The sequence below is a fragment of the Caretta caretta genome, chromosome 16 (genome assembly GCF_965140235.1).
Source record: "Caretta caretta isolate rCarCar2 chromosome 16, rCarCar1.hap1, whole genome shotgun sequence".
Taxonomy (NCBI): Eukaryota; Metazoa; Chordata; order Testudines; family Cheloniidae; genus Caretta; species Caretta caretta.
The window spans coordinates 3,358,643-3,379,191 of record NC_134221.1 but is presented as its reverse complement, the minus strand read 5'-3'; the positions used below and the strand labels follow the sequence as shown (position 1 = coordinate 3,379,191).

Sequence of the window (20,549 nt, the reverse complement as noted above, 5' to 3'; positions counted from 1 at the left end):
TTCTCCAGAGAACTATAGACTAACCACCCCAGTGCACTCAGCAGCCCTGGAGTTCACAGCTGGCATAGGGACCCTGCAGAGAGGCTGATGCCACCGGTGCCTTCGCCATGAGGAGGATGGGCAGAATTCGATTTTTATTTTTTTAGAATTTTGATGGATAATATCAGGGGGTATTTTTAAGCATTTTTTATTATTTTTATCAATTTACATTTTCATATTGCAGGAAATTTGAGGGGTCAGACAATAATTATTTAATGACAGTAGATGCTGAGATTCCAAATATTAAAGCTTTATAGATGTTAAGACAGAAACTGTCAACATCACATGTCAAAATATACCAAGTCAATATCCTCCAATCAAACCCTACCACATTCTCAAGTAGTGTTTTCCCTACTTCGCCTCTCTGCACATTTTGATTTTGATCAGTTTTTGCAGGTGTGCTGAAATCGACTTTTACCAGCTTTGACCGATAAAAATCTAATCCTTCCAAGTCTATCCCTGAGCAGCAAAGATACTGCAACATGCTCAGCTTTTTCCTTCCGGTGACTTTCTGCTGGCCTTTGATGAGCACTGGCTGGGGGATTACAGGCTTCCCCCACTCCAACTACCAGGGCTGGGGCAGACTGAGGGACCCTGCAGAGCCTTGGTTTTAAAGGGCATGATGCCCCCTTTTCAGGGACAGTTGTGCCCAAGTCCCAGGACATGCTGGTGACATCCAGATATGCTGGGAATGCTGTTGGAGAGGTGTCAGATAAAGAGCACTTTAGCACAATGCATATCTGCAGGCATCTGGAGCTCTGCTCTGCCATGTCCCGTGCTGGGTGAGTTAGGGTCTGGAAAACACCTTCATGCTCCTGTGCTACTGTAACTAAGTAATGGGGCTGGGAGTCCAGGGCCTGCTTTATTTCTTTACGAAAGCGAAGAAGTATGTTCCTGCACCTGAAAGGGTCCACGGCTTCCTCCACACCTGCCGCAGGTTCCAAAGTGACCACTAGGGGCTGCTCAATAGCTCACACACCACCTCTCAACTTACCACTCCCACATACCCGGGCATCCCACCAGCACCCCAAGACAGTTCCTACCCGGCCTGTGCCAGGACCTCCACAGCATTTTAACCCAGACAGTCATCAGGGCTGCCCCAGATACATCTGCCTTGCACGGCCAACGCCAGCATTCTGGGCGACCCTGCAGGACGCCTCCAGCTAGTATGTTGCACTCTGGGGAGGTTGGAGAGTAGGAGGCCAGGACATTTACTTGATACTGGGGTTTAATAGCCATTTCCCTTTACTCTTCCTTAGTGTACAAAACTCCCACTTCTCCCCTCCCCCCAAATGTGGCCCTTCCTCGCTTCCTTCACTCTGAAGAGCTAGGGCCCAGCTGCAACAAGGCCTGCTTAGCACAATGTGGCTATCAGGCAGGAGAATGGCCTCCCAAGGCGCCACCACAGCCCATTTGCGAGGTTGATAATCCAGCTTCCCGAGGGGCTGACTATGCTCAGACACAATCGTCCCACAACAGAGGCCGCCCGATAAGGGGACAGTGACACTGGCTAGTAGATGCCTTGGGAAAGTTACAGTCTTGAGCTGTTGTATTTACTGTATTTGGGTTCCTACAATAGTACAATGTCATAACAGGTGGCTGCTTAATACAGGAGGACAAAACACATGGCAACTGGGACTGATTTCCCTTCTGAGCAGCCAATGCCCTTCTGGAAAGTTACAGACAAAAGCAAAGAACCCGACCTCTGCAGGCACCCCCCTCCCTTCCCACACCACTTGGCAAGGTCATTGCTGGGCAATGTACACGTAGGCAGTTCCAGGGCTGGAAGAACACACTGGCCAGGTGACTGACCACCTACCATGGTGTGAGGAAGTACAGAGGAGCCAAAACCCTACCTCAGACATTTTATACCCACCGCAAGGGATAAGAGGAGTCACAGGAACATAAAAATGGCCACACTGGGTCAGACCAGTGGTCCATCTAACCCAGTATCCTGTCTTCTGACAGTGGCTGGTGCCAGATGCTTCAGAGGGAATGAACAGAATGGCACTTTCCAGTGACCCATCCCTTGCCATCCACTCCCAGCTTCTGGCAATTGGGATACAGGGACACTAACAGCCTGACCATCTTAGCTAAAAGCCATTGATGGACCTGTCCTCCATGGATTTATCTAGTTCTGTTTTCAACCCAGTTATAGAATCATAGAATATCAGGGTTGAAAGGGACCTGAGGAGGTCATCTAGTCACACCCCCTGCTCAAAGCAGGACCAATCCCCAAATAAATCATCCCAGCCAGGGCTTTGTCAAGCCGGACCTTAAAAACTTCAAAGGAAGGAGATTCCACCACCTCCCTAGGTAACGCATTCCAGTGCTTCACCACCCTCCTAGTGAAAAAGTTTTTCCTAATATCCAACCTAAACCTCCCCCACGGCAACTTGAGACCATTACTCCTTGTCCTGTCATCAGCTACCACTGATAATAGTCTAGAACCATCCTCTCTGGAACCACCTCTCAGGAAGTTGAAAGCAGCTATCAAATCCCCCCTCATTCTTCTCTTCTGCAGACTAAACAATCCCAGTTCCCTCAGCCTCTCCTCATAAGTCATGTGTTCCAGACCCCTAATCATTTTTGTTCATAGAATCATAGAATATAAGGGTTGGAAGGGACCCCAGAAGGTCATCTAGTCCAACCCCCTGCTCGAAGCAGGACCAAATCCCAGTTAAATCATCCCAGCCAGGGCTTTGTCAAGCCTGACCTTAAAAACCTCTAAGGAAGGAGATTCTACCACCTCCCTAGGTAACGCATTCCAGTGTTTCACCACCCTCTTAGTGAAAAAGTTTTTCCTAATATCCAATCTAAACCTCCCCCACTGCAACTTGAGACCATTACTCCTCGTTCTGTCATCTGCTACCATTGAGAACAGTCTAGAGCCATCCTCTTTGGAACCCCCTTTCAGGTAGTTGAAAGCAGCTATCAAATCCCCCCTCATTCTTCTCTTCTGCAGGCTAAACAATCCCAGCTCCCTCAGCCTCTCCTCATAACTCATGTGTTCCAGACCCCTAATCATTTTTGTTGCCCTTCGCTGGACTCTCTCCAATTTATCCACATCCTTCTTGAAGTGTGGGGCCCAAAACTGGACACAGTACTCCAGATGAGGCCTCACCAATGTCGAATAGAGGGGAACGATCATGTCCCTCGATCTGCTCGCTATGCCCCTACTTATACATCCCAAAATGCCATTGGCCTTGGTGAATCCATGCTTGCCCTTCGCTGGACTCTCTCCAATTTATCCACATCCTTCTTGTAGTGTGGGGCCCCAAACTGGACACAGTACTCCAGATGAGGCCTCACCAATGTCGAATAGAGGGGGATGATCACGTCCCTCGATCTGCTCGCTATGCCCCTACTTATACATCCCAAAATGCCATTGGCCTTCTTGGCAACAAGGGCACACTGCAGACTCATATCCAGCTTCTCGTCCACTGTCACCCCTAGGTCCTTTTCCGCAGAACTGCTGCAGAGCCATTCGGTCCCTAGTCCATAGCGGTGCATTGGGTTCTTCCGTCCTAAGTGCAGGACCCTGCACTTATCCTTATTGAACCTCATCAGATTTCTTTTGGCCCAATCCTCCAATTTGTCTAGGTCCTTCTGTATCCTATCCCTCCCCTCCAGCGTATCTACCACTCCTCCTAGTTTAGTACCATCCGCAAATTTGCTGAGGGTGCAATCCACACCATCCTCCAGATCATTTATGAAGATATTGAACAAAACCGGACCCAGGACCGACCCCTGGGGCATTCCACTTGATACCAGCCGCCAACTAGATATGGAGCCATTGATCACTACCCGTTGAGCCCGACAATCTAGCCAACTTTCTACCCACCTTATAGTGCATTCATCCAGCCCATACTTCTTTAACTTGCTGACAAGAATACTGTGGGAGACCATGTCAAAAGCTTTGCTAAAGTCAAGAAACAATACATCCACTGCTTTCCCTTCATCCACAGAACCAGTAATCTCATCATAGAAGGCGATTAGATTAGTCAGGCATGATCTTCCCTTGGTGAATCCATGCTGACTGTTCCTGATCACTTTCCTCTCATGTAAGTGCTTCAGGATTGATTCTTTGATTCTAATATCCAACCTAAACCTCCCCCACTGCAACTTGAGACCATTACTCCTCGTTCTGTCATCTGCTACCACTGAGAACAATCTAGATCCATCCTCTTTGGAACCACCTTTATTAACCATTAACGAAGATATTGAACAAAACCGGCCCAAGGACCGACCCTTGGGGCACTGCACTGGATACCGGCTGCCAACTAGACATGGAGCCATTGATCACTACCCGCTGAGCCCGACAATCTAGCCACCTTTCTATCCACCTTATAGTCCATTCATCCAGCCCATACTTCTTTAATTTGTTGGCAAGAATACTGTGGAAGACTGTGTCAAAAGCTTTGCTAAAGTCAAGGAACAACATGTCCACTGCTTTCCCTTCATCCACAGACCAGTTATCTCATCATAGAAGGCAATTAGATTAGTCAGGCATGACTTGCCCTTGGTGAATCCATGCTGACTGTTCCTGATCACTTTCCTCTCCTCTAAGTGCTTCAGAATTGAGTCCTTGAGGACTTGCTCCATGATTTTTTCAGGGACTGAGGTGAGGCTGACTGGCCTGTAGTTCCCTTAATTGTAGTTCCAATTCAGCAGTCTCTCGTTGGAGTCTGTTTTTGCTGGCACATGATGACATCAATCACATTGGTCACCTGCACATCTTCCAATGTGATATATGCCATCATGTGCCAGCAATGCCCCTCTGCCATGTACATTGGTCAAACTGGACAGTCTCTACATAAAAGAATAAATGGACACAAATCAGATGTCAAGAATTATAACATTCATCAACCAGTCGGAGAACACTTCAATCTCTCTGGTCACTCGATTTCAGACCTAAAGATCGCAATATTAGAACAAAAAGCCTTCAAAAACTGACTCCAATGAGAGACTGCTGAATTGGAATTAATTTGCAAACTGGATACAATTAACTTAGGCTTGAATAGAGACTGGGAGTGGATGTGTCATTACACAAAGTAAAACTATTTCCCCATGTTTATTTCCCCCACCCCTCACTGCTCCTTGGACGTTCCTGTTAACTGCTGGAAATGGCTCACCTTGATTATTACTACAAAAGGTTTTCTCCACCCCGCCCCCCACCACTCTCCTGCTGGTAATAGCTCATCTTAAGTGATCACTCTCCTTACAGTGTGTATGGTAACACCCATTTTTTTCATGTTCTGTGTGTATATAAATCTCCTCACTGTATTTTCCACTGAATGCATCCGATGAAGTGAGCTGTAGCTCACGAAAGCTCATGCTCAAATAAATTGGTTAGTCTCTAAGGTGCCACTAGTACTCCTGTTCTTTTTGCGAATACAGACTAACACGGCTGCCCATCACTCCCTGGAGCGTTTACAGCACACACTCTCTCCCACAGGGGTAGGTGATCTGTTACCAGCACAGAGAGCAGTTGGTGCCACAGGAAACCCTCAAGCTCAGGCCCTGCTGGGATTTCTGATCATTCACTGCACTGACACAGAATGAAAGGGGAGAACAAAGAGTCTTTACTCCGGCCCAGGCACCAGGAACACTGGGGGTTCCCACCAAGACACAGCTCCCAGGTGGCGAGGGAGATCGAAACCAACTTGCCTGTGCTCCTCTGGTGCCACTAAGCTACACACACATGGCAGCCTGGTGTGTGTGTGTGCGCATGTGTGCGTGAGGACTGCCAACCCCAAGCATCATGGGTGGCAGGTATCATAGGCTGGGGGATGCTGTGCCTCCTCATACAGCCTGGCATGACCCCACCCATGCTCTGTCCCAAGGCCCCCTCCTGCAGTTCCTGGCACTCTGCCCTGGCCCAGGCTGGCTGGGGCTCGCCAACCTGCCATGGGTACTCAGGGCAGCTGCCCGGCGCTCCAGGGCTGGCTGCCCAGTGATCCAGAGATGGAGATGCTGCAGCCGTGCCTCATAGGCATAGGTACAAGTAGTGTGGGGAGTGCTGCAGCACCCCCAGGCTCCCGGCTGCAGGCCCCGTGCACCCGGGGTCCCGGCCTCAGCTCTGGGGGTGGGGGGGGTGGATAGGGGTAAGGGGGCTAGTTTTCAGCACCCCCACTATTAAAAATATCCCAGCACCACTGCCATGCCACCTGGTGCTGGGGCCGGGGGCCATTATGAGGTGCTCTGGGGTCCTGCAGGGGAGGGGGGACAGACAGGGAAGGGGAGGTGTGGGACCTTGAGCACAAAGGTAGGGGCCGGGAGCTAGCCGTCCCCAATGGCTGGGTCACCAGCCGCCCATGCCAAGCATTCAAAAACCATGCAACTGACTGCACATTAAAAACCGCACATTTTGGGTTCTTCATGTGCTTTCTTTTATGAACCTTTCTTGGTAGAAACAAATAGAAGCTGAGATTCTCCCATATTCACATGACTCTCGGTGCCAGGGCCTTGAGAACAACACCAAATCTCACCAGACTCTCAGTAAAATCCGGAGAGCTGACCGCACTGTGTACATGTGCTTGTTCATGGCACAGGGCAAGGGAAGAAGCACTAGATATTGCAGGCAGGCTGGTGCACACTATGTGAAAGGGAGGGACAGTGCCAGGAGGAACAGACCCAGTGCTTTTAAAACCAAGCCTTCCAAATACTGCAGAGGTGAGCTAAGGAACGAACTAGAAACCACTCGAAACAGCCTGCCAGAAAAGCCTCAGGCCGCAGGAGTGTCCCAGCCCAGCACCGTGGAGATGACAGCCAGCTCTCTGTCTAGTCAGTATTTAACATTGCACCCATCCCCATGGTATCTGAGCACCTGTCCCATCTACAAACTTTCCCACAGCCCCTGACCTCAGCAGAGCTTCCTGTGACAATCATAGTTTATATGCTGGGGTTACAGAGCACAGGGAGGGATCGGGGTAAGACGCTGAATAACAAACAACACAGAACTGACCAGGGTTAAAAACCAATGAGCAAGGAAAAGAGGGAATGAAAGGAAAGTCGTTGGTACCCTCACTTCCTGCCCTTTGTATCTGGGCTCCTTATGTTGGAAGCTCTCTAGGGCAGGAACCGGGCGTACCTGCTCATTCTCTCTAGGGAGGAACCTGGCCTTTCTATGTGCTCATTCTGGCAAGTGCCCACAGCATGCGAGTCGAATATAATATCAGCTGTGCAAAAACACATGCAGTCACTCCCCAGCGGACCTGTTGCCTCTGCATCTCTCACTTAGATGTGAGCCCATTGAGGCAGGAACTGCCCTTGAATATGTCTGTGCAGCACCCAGCCCAGTGGGGCTCCACACTGGTTGGAGTCGCTAGATGCTATTGCAATGGAAAAGTTACATAATAACAGGGTCCAGGCATACCTGCTTCTGCCCTCTTGTACAGTCTCCAGCCCTAACCAATAATGAATAATAACGGTCTGTCAAACACCATCCCAGCTCTGCTGTGACAGAGAAACAGGCTGTTATCAGCCATGCTCAGGGAAATGCTACAAGAGAGAAAGCAACACAAAAAGCCAAGGGCCAAATGTTTAAGATTCTTTACAGTGTATTAGAACATAAGGCAGGCAGAGTCCCTCTCTGGCCTGCTGCGCATATGCTGTAATGCACTGAAGGGGAAGAAATGCCTTGTACACAGAATCGCGCAGCACAGATTACACCCTGCAGGCCAGACACGTCCCCACAGAGCCAACAATCACTGTATGTAATGTGGGCCCTGTAAGCAGCAGCTGTTCAGCACCCCCTCCCCCCACCCCGCTTTTCAGAGGCAGGCGAGCAGACGACAAGAAACCAGGAGCAAAGGAAAGAGCTGCTCAGCCCCACACGGCCTGGCAGGTACCAGAGAGGCTGCTGTCAGGCCAGTGGGATGGGAAAGGGGGTGGGCTGGCAACAACTGCAGTTCCCGGGTCCCTGCAGAGGCAGAGTAAGTGGAACAGGGCAGCTGGCCCATTACATGAAACCAGGCTCAGCACTCCTGGTCCAGACCAGGGGCTTCCCACTGGGCCAATGAGGAAAGTGGGACAGCACCTGGAGGCTACGGAAGGTCAGTCAGGAGTCAGCCAGGCAAAGGGTAGGAGATGGGAGCTGACAGAGACAGACAGTGGTTCCTGGGGGCAGGTTAAAGGCAGGAGAGAAGAAAGAGGGGTTTGCTGATAGAGGTCCCCAGGGTCAGGGGGGCTGGAGAGGGCCGAAGGCAGGAGAAGCAGCAGAAGGAGATGTCTGCAGGCTCTAAGCTGGAGAGTTAGAGCCCAGGACCAGAGGCAGGAGAGCAGCGGAGGGATGTACACGCTACGGTCTTCTTGCTGGAGAGCTGGGGTGTGGTGAGAGCAAGGACTGTGTGCATGGGGGATATGGACTAGGCACGGGGATTTGGTAGACTGCGTGCACAAAGTTGCTGTAATCAGCTGGCCCCCAGGAGGGGTGCTGTTTAAGTAAGAACCTTAAGTGAAGTCCTTTGAGTTACCCAAGAGGGACACTGAGGCGAGGAGCCACTTGCAGGGCTGCCCCAAGGGGGTGTCCTGGAGGAGGCACTCATCCACAGGGAGACTAGCCTCTGGGGGCACCTCCAAACTGAGAGCAAAGGCTCACTCCATTGCCAAAGGCCCACTTCAAAGTACCGAGTAATGGCTAACGGCCACTTTGGCTCCAGCCAGCAGCAGCAAGATGGGACAGGCCCAGCCATGTGACTGGCAGAAGCAGGGGGACAGCGTTGCAATCCTGGGGCTAATTACCATACAAGAGGCTGCTTAAAGCATGGTGCCTCCTCAATGCCCTGAGCACTGGGCCAGCAGAGCAGCATGCAAATGGAGACGCCTCTGTTCCTACTCTGGAGTGCGAAAAGGGTGGGGACAAGGAGCATGGCTGGGGCAGATCTCTCAGTCGAATCCCTGATTTGGGCTATTATGTATTGTTGCCCCTTTCCGTTCCCGATCTGAAGCTTCTCCACCCCAAGGGGTATGGTCCCAGCAAGCCAGTAACTTTGGGATGGAAATTCCCACAGTATCTACCAGGGACGCTCACCCCATTACATTGGAAACACTGGCTGGCGTGATGCTCATCAGCCAAACTGGGCTTATAAAGCAGGAAGACTGTGCATTGTAAAGCCGATTATACTGATTTTCTTTAGCACAGTGCAGCGAGCAGCAGAAACAGGAAACATCACAATGGTCTTCAGTGTACCGGAGCTGTCTCAATTGTTACGCTCAGCAATACGCCTGTTCCTAGTAACGTGCCATTCAGTTATTTCAGAGAGGAGCAGAAAGTCGCTGCCAAAAGAGACTGGCAGCTTTTGGCTTTGGCTCTGGCTCGGTGACACGTTTTTGCACCAGACTTGTGTAATCCATAAGCAGGCTACTTTCTGGAAGCAAATGGCACTGACAGCTGGATTCCTAGGGAAGGTCACTCTATAGGTTATGCAAGGCAGAAAGAAACATCCCTTTCTGGAGGGGCTCCCTGTGCTCGCTCAGACAATAAGTAACAGACAGCTTCCTGAGAAATCCAGCTTGCATGAAGGAGCAGACGGCACATCCCAGGGCAGGATCTGAGTGACCTGAGCGATAGCCATGAGCAGAGCCAACTTCTCCAAGCTCTTGACCAGGTGCAGGAGAAAGCAGCCACATGACAGCAGTTATGATTCCGAGGGCCATTGAACGACTCAGCCAGAGGGCCCAGCTGGGAAATCAAACATGCACCTGATGCCCACAGAAAAGTTCTCCCCTCAGGGGATGGCTACACTTCGAGCTGGGTGCGATTCACAGCTCGAAGGGAAATACAGCTAGTGAGCTAAAGCCAGAGCACAGCCTTGTCAGTGCAAGTGGTAGGAGGGACCAGCCGTCCCAAGGACATCCCGACGGGATGGGCCAGGGACTGCTAGCCCCTCCTGTGGCTGCGGCTACACTCTCCCTAGAATGCAAGCTCGATGAGAGCTCGTGTGAGCATTTCTCCTTGAGCTGAGACACAATCCCCAGCTCCAAGGGCCAACATACTCTAAAGGGCAACATTTCTGTATCCGTTCTTTAGACACAACCTGCGCTGGGGTAGGAGTGCCAAAACCATTCTCACACATATTCAGTCTTGTTTCTAAATGAGTTTGCTTTTCCTGTGTCATCCCTCTTTGTGTCTGCTCTCCCCATATCGTCTAGTGAATGAGTTCACTGGTAGAAAGATCCTGGAAAAAGGTAATCCTAAGTGACTCGTGCAAAAGAAACAAACATACTATGATACCTGCATGTCACAAACAACTCAAATATTCTCTATCCAGAGCTCACAAGGAACTGGAACAAGCTGACAGCCAAGACTCATTCCCAGAGATTTCAAATCAGTGGGAGGAGTGATGGGAAACTCACAAACAGGAAACACTGGGTAAATCTCTAGTTGGGAAGAACAGCCCCGCTCCAGAGAGTGCCCTCTCAGCAGTAGATGAGGACTCCTAGTGCCATCTACATTGGGATACCAAACAGCAGAGCCTGATTCCACAGGCGGGTGACATATTCCTGGAGGCTTCATCACATGACATAATCTTTAATTAAACATTAATCTGTAATTCCTGGAGACTCCAGGAAAATCCTGGAGGGTGGGAAACCCTATTCCACAGCAACTTCAGGCCTGGGGCCAGGGAAGGAGATGGGGTGGGGAGATCCAGGCAGTGCACCAGGTCCGCAGCACCTCACGACTCCACCCACACAGAATGTCAGCCACTCCCACTCCTCTGCCCTGACCAAGCAGGTCTCCCATCAATGAGATGTCTTCACCTGCACCAATTACACAGCAAGACGAGTGCTAGGCTCGCCAGGCTAAGGTCTGGGGTAGCTGTGGGCTGTGAGCCAGTCTGCACAACCCACCAATACAAACCAGGAACACCAAGCAATGAGCAGGCCAGTCCTTCAGTGCCATATCTACCATCCACTCCTCAGTTCTCCATCTCACCTCCATTGCCTCCCGCCCGCCACCCACCATCCACGTTATCTCCAGCCTCAGCAGCAGCCTCCTGGGGGCTGCGAACTTGGGGGCGTACATGTTCCCAGGTATGCTGGCTGCCCCAGGGAAGGAGAGGCATGGAACTAGGGTCAGGGAAGGGGTGTTCCTCATTTGTATCTCAACAGCCAAGACTAGGTGCTGCCTCCCCACCTCCTCCCAGCATCCCAACTGAATCAATTGCTTCAGATCACTCCCCACCGCTGGAGCAGTCTCTGCTGGTAACAGTCCCTGCAGCCAGCCCATCAGCAGGGTGTAGCAGCCATGTCAGGCAGGCAGCGTGAGAGGAAGGCTCCCAGCCCGATCGGTGTGTCAGGGCATGGATGGGAGAAACTGCCCTGGCTGGCTATGAAGGGAAACCGTAGGCGGTTGAAGGAGGAAGTGGGGTAAGCAAAGGTCACTAGAGCTTAGTCACAGACCTGCGGAAGAAGCTGCTGTGCTCTGTTAAAGCACCAGAGGGGAAACTTCAAGACTTCGTTTCCCTCATTGTCTCAGCTAGCCACTGCTGCAAACAATATGGCACCGGTGGGACAGGGAAGGACAGCTCAGCATGGCAACTGCACTGCACGCAGCAGCCTTGGAAGGGACAGCCCATCATCCCTGGAGAAGAGCCCTGTCCACTCCCTGTTTACAGCAAGGGACAGTCTCTGCAAGACATCTGCAGTTCCCTGGCAACCAGAGTTCTTCCTACCTGCCTCTGGAATATGAACAGACTGGAGCCTGTGTTACGTGATGATGGGCAGGGATGGCTGGAACCCCCAGGGAAGGGTAGCTAGGAAAGCAGGCTCACTGCCTGTCCTGAGCTCCTCTCATGGGGTGTACATTCAGCAGGACAAGCAGGAGGGGAAATCATGTACTTCTGAAACCCTTGCAACACCAAGAAACAACGGGGAGTGACGGCATGCTGCCTGGGCGGCACCACTCGCCCACTGTGCCTTGATGGGCCAGCTATCTCAGCGAGCCATTTAGAATCAACAGCCAGAAAATGTCCACAAAAGCCTGGCACAAAGAAGCTTCTGCCTGCTGGCACACTCACCCTCCTGGAGTTTGACACTTTGGAGATAGAGAGGATTCCTCAGGACATTGCAGCGCCCTGGCTCATCTTCCTTAGTGAAGAGCAGCAAGTCCGAGTAGATGAAGACGGTCACCTGGAGGGTAAGATGACAACAAAGAAGGCATCAGGAGCCATTGCCAAAGAGCCTCCTTCCAGCCTAGACAGTCATCAGCCCCAGGAGTTAGCCTGGAACTCCAGGGCCTCCTTTCCAGCCCCGCAGAGGCCTCTGGAGACACACTGGCAATGAAGAGAGCATTTCAGACACTGCAAAACTCAGACTACTTCAAACGACAGATGCTTGCTAGCATCTAGAAGTTATTAGCCCATCACTCCTACCCTGCAGACTGTTATTTACAGGGGACTTCTGGAGCCCTGTGATGGGAGGAATCAATGTGTCCAAAATGTAACAGATGCAACTGTTGTGCCCACACACCCACACCCACACCGCTGTCTCTCCAACCCTCTTTTCCAAGGTTTTCACACCCCAGGATGAAGGACAGGAAATTATTTGAGTTGTGGAAGTTCCCGCCTGGGAGCACATATACTCTCTCAGATTGCATGAGAACCCATCTTGGTGAGGATGAGGGGCTTTGACTATTTTAAACCATCACACACTGTCCTGCTCCGCTCAAGTAAATGACATGTTGGCTCTGAAGTAGCCATGCTAAAGGAGAATGTTTTCAGGCACTTAATGGAGACAAACAATAATACTTAAAAACAATAATGATTTTGGCTGCAATTGGGATGCAAATATTGCAAAATACTGAAGCTACATGCCTTAGCGACTTAACTCCCCTGAAACTCGAGTGAGGGACCTACTATATATTCATGGCATTAACTGCAGAAATGGAAGGCCGATTTTCTTCTGGGTTTGTACAGCTCCTAGCACAGCATGGCTCTGATTCATGACTAGGGCTCCTAAGTGCTACTGCAATAATAATAATAAATAACAAGCAAAAGCATCAGCTCATCCACCACGTGTGACTCCACGACTCAGACGTTAGCAGTTCTGTCCTGTCAGCCAGTGTATGGCTCGACTTGGTTACGAAAGGCACTCACTGGACTCTGAGCTTCCCCAAGTATCAGCCACATGCCCAAAGCATACATCCAAATCTAGATTTAAAAGGGGACAGGACAGACCCTTGAGAACCTCTTGAATTTCTTTCTCCTCTAAAAGTGGGTGCTTCCCTAGACAGCCAATAGGCGAGCTGTGTGAGGGATGAAGTGGAACAGGAGAGAGCCAACCTCGGGCTAGCAAGCTAGGATACAGAGGGACCTAGACAAATTAGAGGATTGGGCCAAAAGAAATCTGAGGAGGTTCAACAAGGACAAGTGCAGAGTCCTGCACTTAGGACGGAAGAATCCCATGCACCGCTACAGACTAGGGACCGATTGGCTAGGCAGCAGTTCTGCAGAAAAGGACCTAGGGATCACAGTGGACAAGAAGCTGGATATGAGTCAACAGTGTGCCCTTGTTGCCAAGAAGGCCAATGGCATTTTGGGATGTATAAGTAGGGGCATTGCCAGCAGATCGAGGGACGTGATCGTTCCCCTCTATTCGACATAGAATCATCATAGAATCATAGAATATCAGGGTTGGAAGGGACCTCAGGAGGTCATCTAGTCCAACTCCCTGCTCAAAGCAGGACCAATCCCCAACTAAATCATCCCAGTCAGGGCTTTGTCAAGCCTGACCTTAAAAATATCTAAGGAAGGAGATTCCACCACCTCCCTACGTAACGCATTCCAGTGTTTCACCACCCTCCTAGTGAAAAAGTTTTTCCTAATATCCAACCTAAACCTCCCCCACTGCAACTTGAGACCATTACTCCTTGTTCTGTCATCTGCTACCACTGAGAACAGTCTAGATCCATCCTCTTTGGAACCCCCTTTCAGGTAGTTGAAAGCAGCTATCAAATCCCCCCTCATTCTTCTCTTCTGCAGACTAAACAATCCCAGTTCCCTCAGCCTCTCCTCAGAACTCATGTGTTCCAGTCCACTAATCATTTTTGTTGCCCTCTGCTGGACTCTCTCCAATTTTTCCACATCCTTCTTGTAGTGTGGGGCCCAAAACTGGACACAGTACTCCAGATGAGGCCTCACCAATGTCGAATAGAGGGGGACGATCACGTCCCTCGATCTGCTGGCAATGCCCCTACTTATACAGCCCAAAACACCATTGCCTTCTTGGCAACAAGGGCACACTATTGACTCATATCCAGCTTTTCGTCCACTGTAACCCCTAGGTCCTTTTCTGAAGAACTGCTGCCTAGGCATTCGGTCCCTAGTCTGTAGCGGTGCATGGAATTCTTCCATCCTAAGTGCAGGAGTCTGCACTTGTCCTTGTTGAACCTCATCAGATTTCTTTTGGCCCAATCCTCCAATTTGTCTAGGTCCCTCTGTATCCTATCCCTACCCTCCAGCCTATCTACCTCTCCTCCTAGTTTAGTGTCATCTGCAAACTTGCTGAGGGTGCAATCCACACAATCCTCCAGATCATTTATGAAGATATTGAACAAAACCGGCCCCAGGACCAACCCTTGGGGCACTCCACTTGATACCAGCTGCCAACTAGACATGGAGCCATTAATCACTACCCGTTGAGCCCGACAATCTAGCCAACTTTCTATCCACCTTATAGTCCCTTCATCCAGCCCATACTTCTTTAACTTGCTGGCAAGAATACTGTGGGAGACAGTGTCAAAAGCTTTACTAAAGTCAAGGAACAGCACGTCCACTGCTTTCCCCTCATCCACAGACCAGTTATCTCGTCATAGAAGGCAATTAGATTAGTTAGGCATGACTTGCCCTTGGTGAATCCATGCTGACTGTTCCTGATCACTTTCCTCTCCTCTAAGTGCTTCAGAATTGATTCCTTGAGGACCTGCTCCCTGATTTTTCCAGGGACTGAGGTGAGGCTGTCTGGCCTATAGTTCCCAGAATCCTCCTTCTTCCCTTTTTTAAAGATAGGCACGACATTAGCCTTTTTCCAGTCGTCCGGGACATCCCCGGATCGCCATGAGTTTTCAAAGATAATGGCCAATGGCTCTGCAATCACATCCGCCAACTCCTTTAGCACTCTCGGATGCAGCGCATCCGGCCCCATGGACTTGTGCTCGTCCAGCTTTTCTAAATAGCTTTTCTATGATTCTATGCTGCTGTTCTCCCTGATCTCCCCCTAGCTAAGTGCCAGGAGTTGTACTGCACCTACAGGAATGCTGTCATTGGTTGAGACTGCCGACTACCACAACGTCTTTGTGGCCAAACTTGTGGCAACTTATTCCCCAAAGCAGAAAGTTAAAAAACCTGAATGCTTTTTGCTAGGGTTGTAAGAGAGAATCTGCTTGCTGGCTTCGATACTGCTCTGTCGCCACCATTCCCTGGACCACCCTTCAGCCATGAAAAATCTTGTACAGATACAGACAGACATCATCTTCCCTTCTAAATGCAAACAGATGGACATCGTACCAAAAGGACTGAAGGTAAAAAATCCATTACAATCTACATACCACACAGACTATGCTGACAGCTTGTGCCACACGCTCTCAAAGAAACTGCGGAATCACCTGATCAACATCCTCTACAGCAAACAGGGAAAGATTAAGAATGAGCTCTCAAAAATGGATACTCTCATAAAAAACCAACCTTCCACACAAACTTCCTCGTGGCTGGACTTTACTAAAACTAGACAAGCCATTTACAACACACACTTTGCTTCTCTACAAAAGAAAAAGGACACTAAACTTTCTAAACTACTACATGCCACAAGGGGCCACAGCAATGGTTCCCTCAACCCACCCAGCAATATTGTTAACCTATCCAACTATACTCTTAGCCCAGCAGAAGCACCTGTCCTATCTCGGGGCCTCTCCTTCTGCCCCTCCACCCCCACGAACATGATACAGTTCTGTGGTGACCTAGAATCCTATTTTCGACGTCTCCGACTCAAGGAATATTTCCAACACACCTCTGAACAACATACTAATCCACAGAGACCTCCCTACCAACACTACAAAAAGAAGGATTCTAGGTGGACTCCTCCTGAAGGTCGAAACAGCAGACTGGACTTCTACATAGAGTGCTTCCGCCGACGTGCACGGGCTGAAATTGTGGAAAAGCAGCATCACTTGCCCCATAACCTCAGCCGTGCAGAACACAATGCCATCCACAGCCTCAGAAACAACTCTGACATCATAATCAAAAAGGCTGACAAAGGAGGTGCTGTTGTCATCATGAATAGGTTGGAATATGAACAAGAGGCTGCTCGGCAGCTCTCCAACACCACTTTCTACAAGCCATTATCCTATGATCCCACTGAGAGTTACCAAAAGAAACTACAGCATTTGCTCAAGAAACTCCCTGAAAAAGCACAAGATCAAATCCGCACAGACACACCCCTGGAACCCCGAGCTGGGATATTCTATCTACTACCCAAGATCCATAAACCTGGAAATCCTGGGCGCCCCATCATCTCAGGCATTGGCACCCTGACAGCAGGATTGTCTGGCTATGTAGACTCCCTCCTCATGCCCTACGCTACCAGCACTCCTTCAAGACACCACTGACTTCCTGAGGAAACTACAATCCATCGGTGATCTTCCTGATAACACCATCCTGGCCACTATGGAGGTAGAAGCCCTCTACACCAACATTCCACACAAAGATGGACTACAAGCCGTCAAGAACACTATCCCCGATAATGTCACGGCTAACCTGGTGGCTGAACTTTGTGACTTTGTCCTTACCCAAAACTATTTTACATTTGGGGACAATGTATACCTTCAGATCAGCGGCACTGCTATGGGTACCCGCATGGCCCCACAGTATGCCAACATTTTTATGGCTGACTTAGAACAACGCTTCCTCAGCTCTCATCCCCTAACGCCCCCACTCTACTTGCGCTATATTGATGACATCTTCATCATCTGGACCCATGGAAAAGAAGCCCTTGAGGAATTCCACCATGATTTCAACAATTTCCATCCCACCATCAACCTCAGCCTGGTCCAGTCCACACAAGAGATCCACTTCCTGGACACTACAGTGCTAATAAACGATGGTCACATAAACACCACCCTATACCGGAAACCTACTGACCGCTATTCCTACCTACATGCCTCCAGCTTTCACCCTGACCACACCACACGATCCATCGTCTACAGCCAAGCTCTGCGATACAACCGCATTTGCTCCAACCCCTCAGACAGAGACAAACACCTACAAGATCTCTATCAAGCATTCTTACAACTACAATACCCACCTGCGGAAGTGAAGAAACAGATTGATAGAGCCAGAAGAGTTCCCAGAAGTCACCTACTACAGGACAGGCCTAACAAAGAAAATAACAGAACGCCACTAGCCGTCACCTTCAGCCCCCAACTAAAACCCCTCCAACGCATTATTAAGGATCTACAACCTATCCTGAAGGATGACCCAACACTCTCACAAATCCTGGGAGACAGGCCAGTCCTTGCCTACAGACAGCCCCCCAACCTGAAGCAAATACTCACCAGCAACCACATACCACACAACAGAATCACTAACCCAGGAACCTATCCTTGCAACAAAGCCCGTTGCCAACTGTGCCCACATATCTATTCAGGGGACACCATCACAGGGCCTAATAACATCAGCCACACTATCAGAGGCTCGTTCACCTGCACATCCACCAATGTAATATATGCCATCATGTGCCAGCAATGCCCCTCTGCCATGTACATTGGTCAAACTGGACAGTCTCTACGTAAAAGAATAAATGGACACAAATCAGATGTCAAGAATTATAACATTCATAAACCAGTCGGAGAACACTTCAGTCTCTCTGGTCACGCGATTACAGACATGAAAGTTGCAATTCTTCAACAAAAAAACTTCAAATCCAGACTCCAGCGAGAAACTGTTGAATTGGAATTCATTTGCAAATTGGATACAATTAACTTAGACTTGAATAGAGACTGGGAGTGGCTAAGTCATTATGCAAGGTAACCTATTTCCCCTTGTTTTTTCCTACCCCCTTCCCCCCCAGACGTTCTTGTTAAACCCTGGATTTGTGCTGGATATGGCCCACCTTGATTATCATACACATTGTAAGGAGAGTGGTCACTTTAGATAAGCTATTACCAGCAGGAGAGTGGGTTTGTGTGGGGGGGGGGTGTGGGGGGGGGGGTGAGAAGACCTGGATTTGGTCTGGAAATGACCCAACTTGATTATCATTCACATTGTAAGGAGAGTGATCACTTTAGATAAGCTATTGCCAGCAGGAGAGTGGGGTGGGGGGAGGTATTTTTTCATGCTTTGTGTGTATAAAAGATCTTCTATACTTTCCACAGTATGCATCCGATGAAGTGAGCTGTAGCAGCTAAAGCTGCCCTGAATGGAATTCCCGATGGCTGGGAAGGCAGGAAAAAAAGAGGGGAATGGGTGGAGCCTGTTATAGCATCAATGGCTGCCTTCAAGGGCATTAGGGAATGAGCCAGACAAAGGCAAAGTACATCTAGGTTCCTCTGCAAAACAGGCTGCAGCATTGTGGATCCTCTGGCTGGAGGCTTGTTGGGGGGATTTCGGAAGACCATAAAAGCGGGAATTGCAATACAGTCTAGACAGGATGTGCGTAAGGCCTAAACAAGGATTGCACCAGAGGTAAGGCGAGAGAAAGGACAGATTCTGGCAGGGCTCCAGAGATGGAGACAGATTCCCTCCTGCAGGAGATGGAGGACAAAGAGCTTCGGATTCCTGGCTTTGGAAGTGCCAAGTTATGGCCCAAGTGAAGGGGGTGATAATGGAGTCAGGGAGGAAAGGCAAAGCAGTTCATTTTTAAATCAAGATGCAGGAATTCAGTCTCTGCCAGCTGCCCCATAGCTTCCCGCTCCTGAATGATTCAGAGCCCAGGCAAACTGAGGGATCAGAGAGCAATGCTCACACTGGTGACAGGCATCTGCCGCTCAGAACTGGTGTCCTAGGCTGAAACAGGTCAGGGTTAGAAGAGAAAGAGGGCAGAGGGAAACAGGCACACTGCAGAGAGGAGAGGGGATTATCTAGTAAATGACAGCGGACCAAAGAGTGAGATAGAGAAGGCCAAGGGCTGCCCTAAGATCAAGCCAGGTGGGAAGAGAGGTGTGATATTCTATACCTTGGGGGAGCGTCCTGGAACCCCCATATTCCCCATTTTCATATAATCATGATCTTACATCTAAAGCATGCCTTGTAAGGTATCAGGGGAAAGGTTATGATCTGCTGAAAGTAATTTCTCTATCCCTATATGTGTATCATTAATGCATATGAAGTTATGGGATTGTGTTGTATGGTTGTCACTAAAATATGCTGTAAGTTGGGGAATCAGCCAGATATTAGCTCCCCAGAGGCAACAACAAGGAAAGTAACCAACACCCAGGCAGGGTGTCAACCAAACCATCAACAGCCATTGTCCATTGTCCAGCAAAGGAGCTACAATGCAATGGGGATAGCTCAGTGGTTTGAGCATTGGCCTGCTAAACCCAGGGTTGTGAGTTCAATCCTTGAGGGGGCCATTTAGGGATCTGGGCCAAAAATTGGGGATTAGTCCTGCTTTGAGCAGGAGGTTGGACTAGATGACCTCCTGAGGTCCCTTCCAACCTTGAGAGTCTATGACCTGCATGAGGCCACACCAGGGGAATTGCTCAACCTTGCTGGGAGAGACTCAGCAATACCCCACAGACATGCCTGGACTTGTGTTTTCCAAGCGCATGGTCTGAGGGTATAAAACAGACACAGTGGCCACATGTGGGGCTTTTTATCCTGCCCCCACCTATGCTGGAAGCAACTAAGACACCCAGAAGACAAGACTCCAACAGAGGAGATTGGCCTGCAATACGAAGGACTGCAATATCCAGTGGGGTGAGAAAAACAGCTCCATCTAGTTGTTGCCCAGTCAAATAGGCTTGAGAGTTTAGACTGCGTGCTTATATTTTATTTCTTTTGGTAACTAACTCTGACTTTTTGTCTATCACTTAATATCACTTAAGATCTACCTTTTATAGTTAATAAATTTGTTTAATTGTTTATCTTTACCAGTGAGTTTGTATGAAGTGTGGGGAAACTCTGCTCAGGTCTGACAAAGGCTGGTGTATATCCATTTTCTATTGATGACGTGGTGAACCAATTAATAAATCTGCACTGCCCATCTTGAGCAGTGCAAGATGGTATATTGCTGGGGTACAGTGCTGGGAGCTGGAGGGATTTGACTCTGGTGCCTTTCTCTGTGTGATTCATGAGTGGCTGTGGGAGCATTCATGCAATCTAGCTGGGTGTGCGGCTCCACATGCAGTTGTGCTGAGTGATCACAGCACCTGGCAGGGTTTGCTGTCGGTCAATAGCAAGGCATTGTGAGAAACAGCCCAAGCTGGAGAGAGTTCGGGGACACAGCGGTCCCACAGTCCCAGGCTACACCCTGGGGGGATCCCGTCACGAGAGGGACCCGTGACTCTATAGTAT

The 20,549-nt window shown here is 49.7% G+C and overlaps 1 protein-coding gene across 8 annotated transcripts in view; it reads right to left on the bottom strand.

The window, feature by feature from the left end:
- RGS3 (regulator of G protein signaling 3) overlaps nucleotides 1–20,549 on the bottom strand; it is a 239,211-nt gene that overhangs the window by 88,446 nt on the left and 130,216 nt on the right. For all 8 annotated transcript variants that reach the window (XR_012665250.1, XM_075120455.1, XM_075120453.1 and 5 more), the window contains one exon: nucleotides 12,063–12,174. Coding sequence is in view for 7 of the 8 variants with exons in the window: in XM_075120455.1 (XP_074976556.1) it covers nucleotides 12,063–12,174 (112 nt within the window). In the remaining variant the exon portion in view is untranslated. The remainder of the gene's footprint in view (nucleotides 1–12,062; nucleotides 12,175–20,549) is intronic.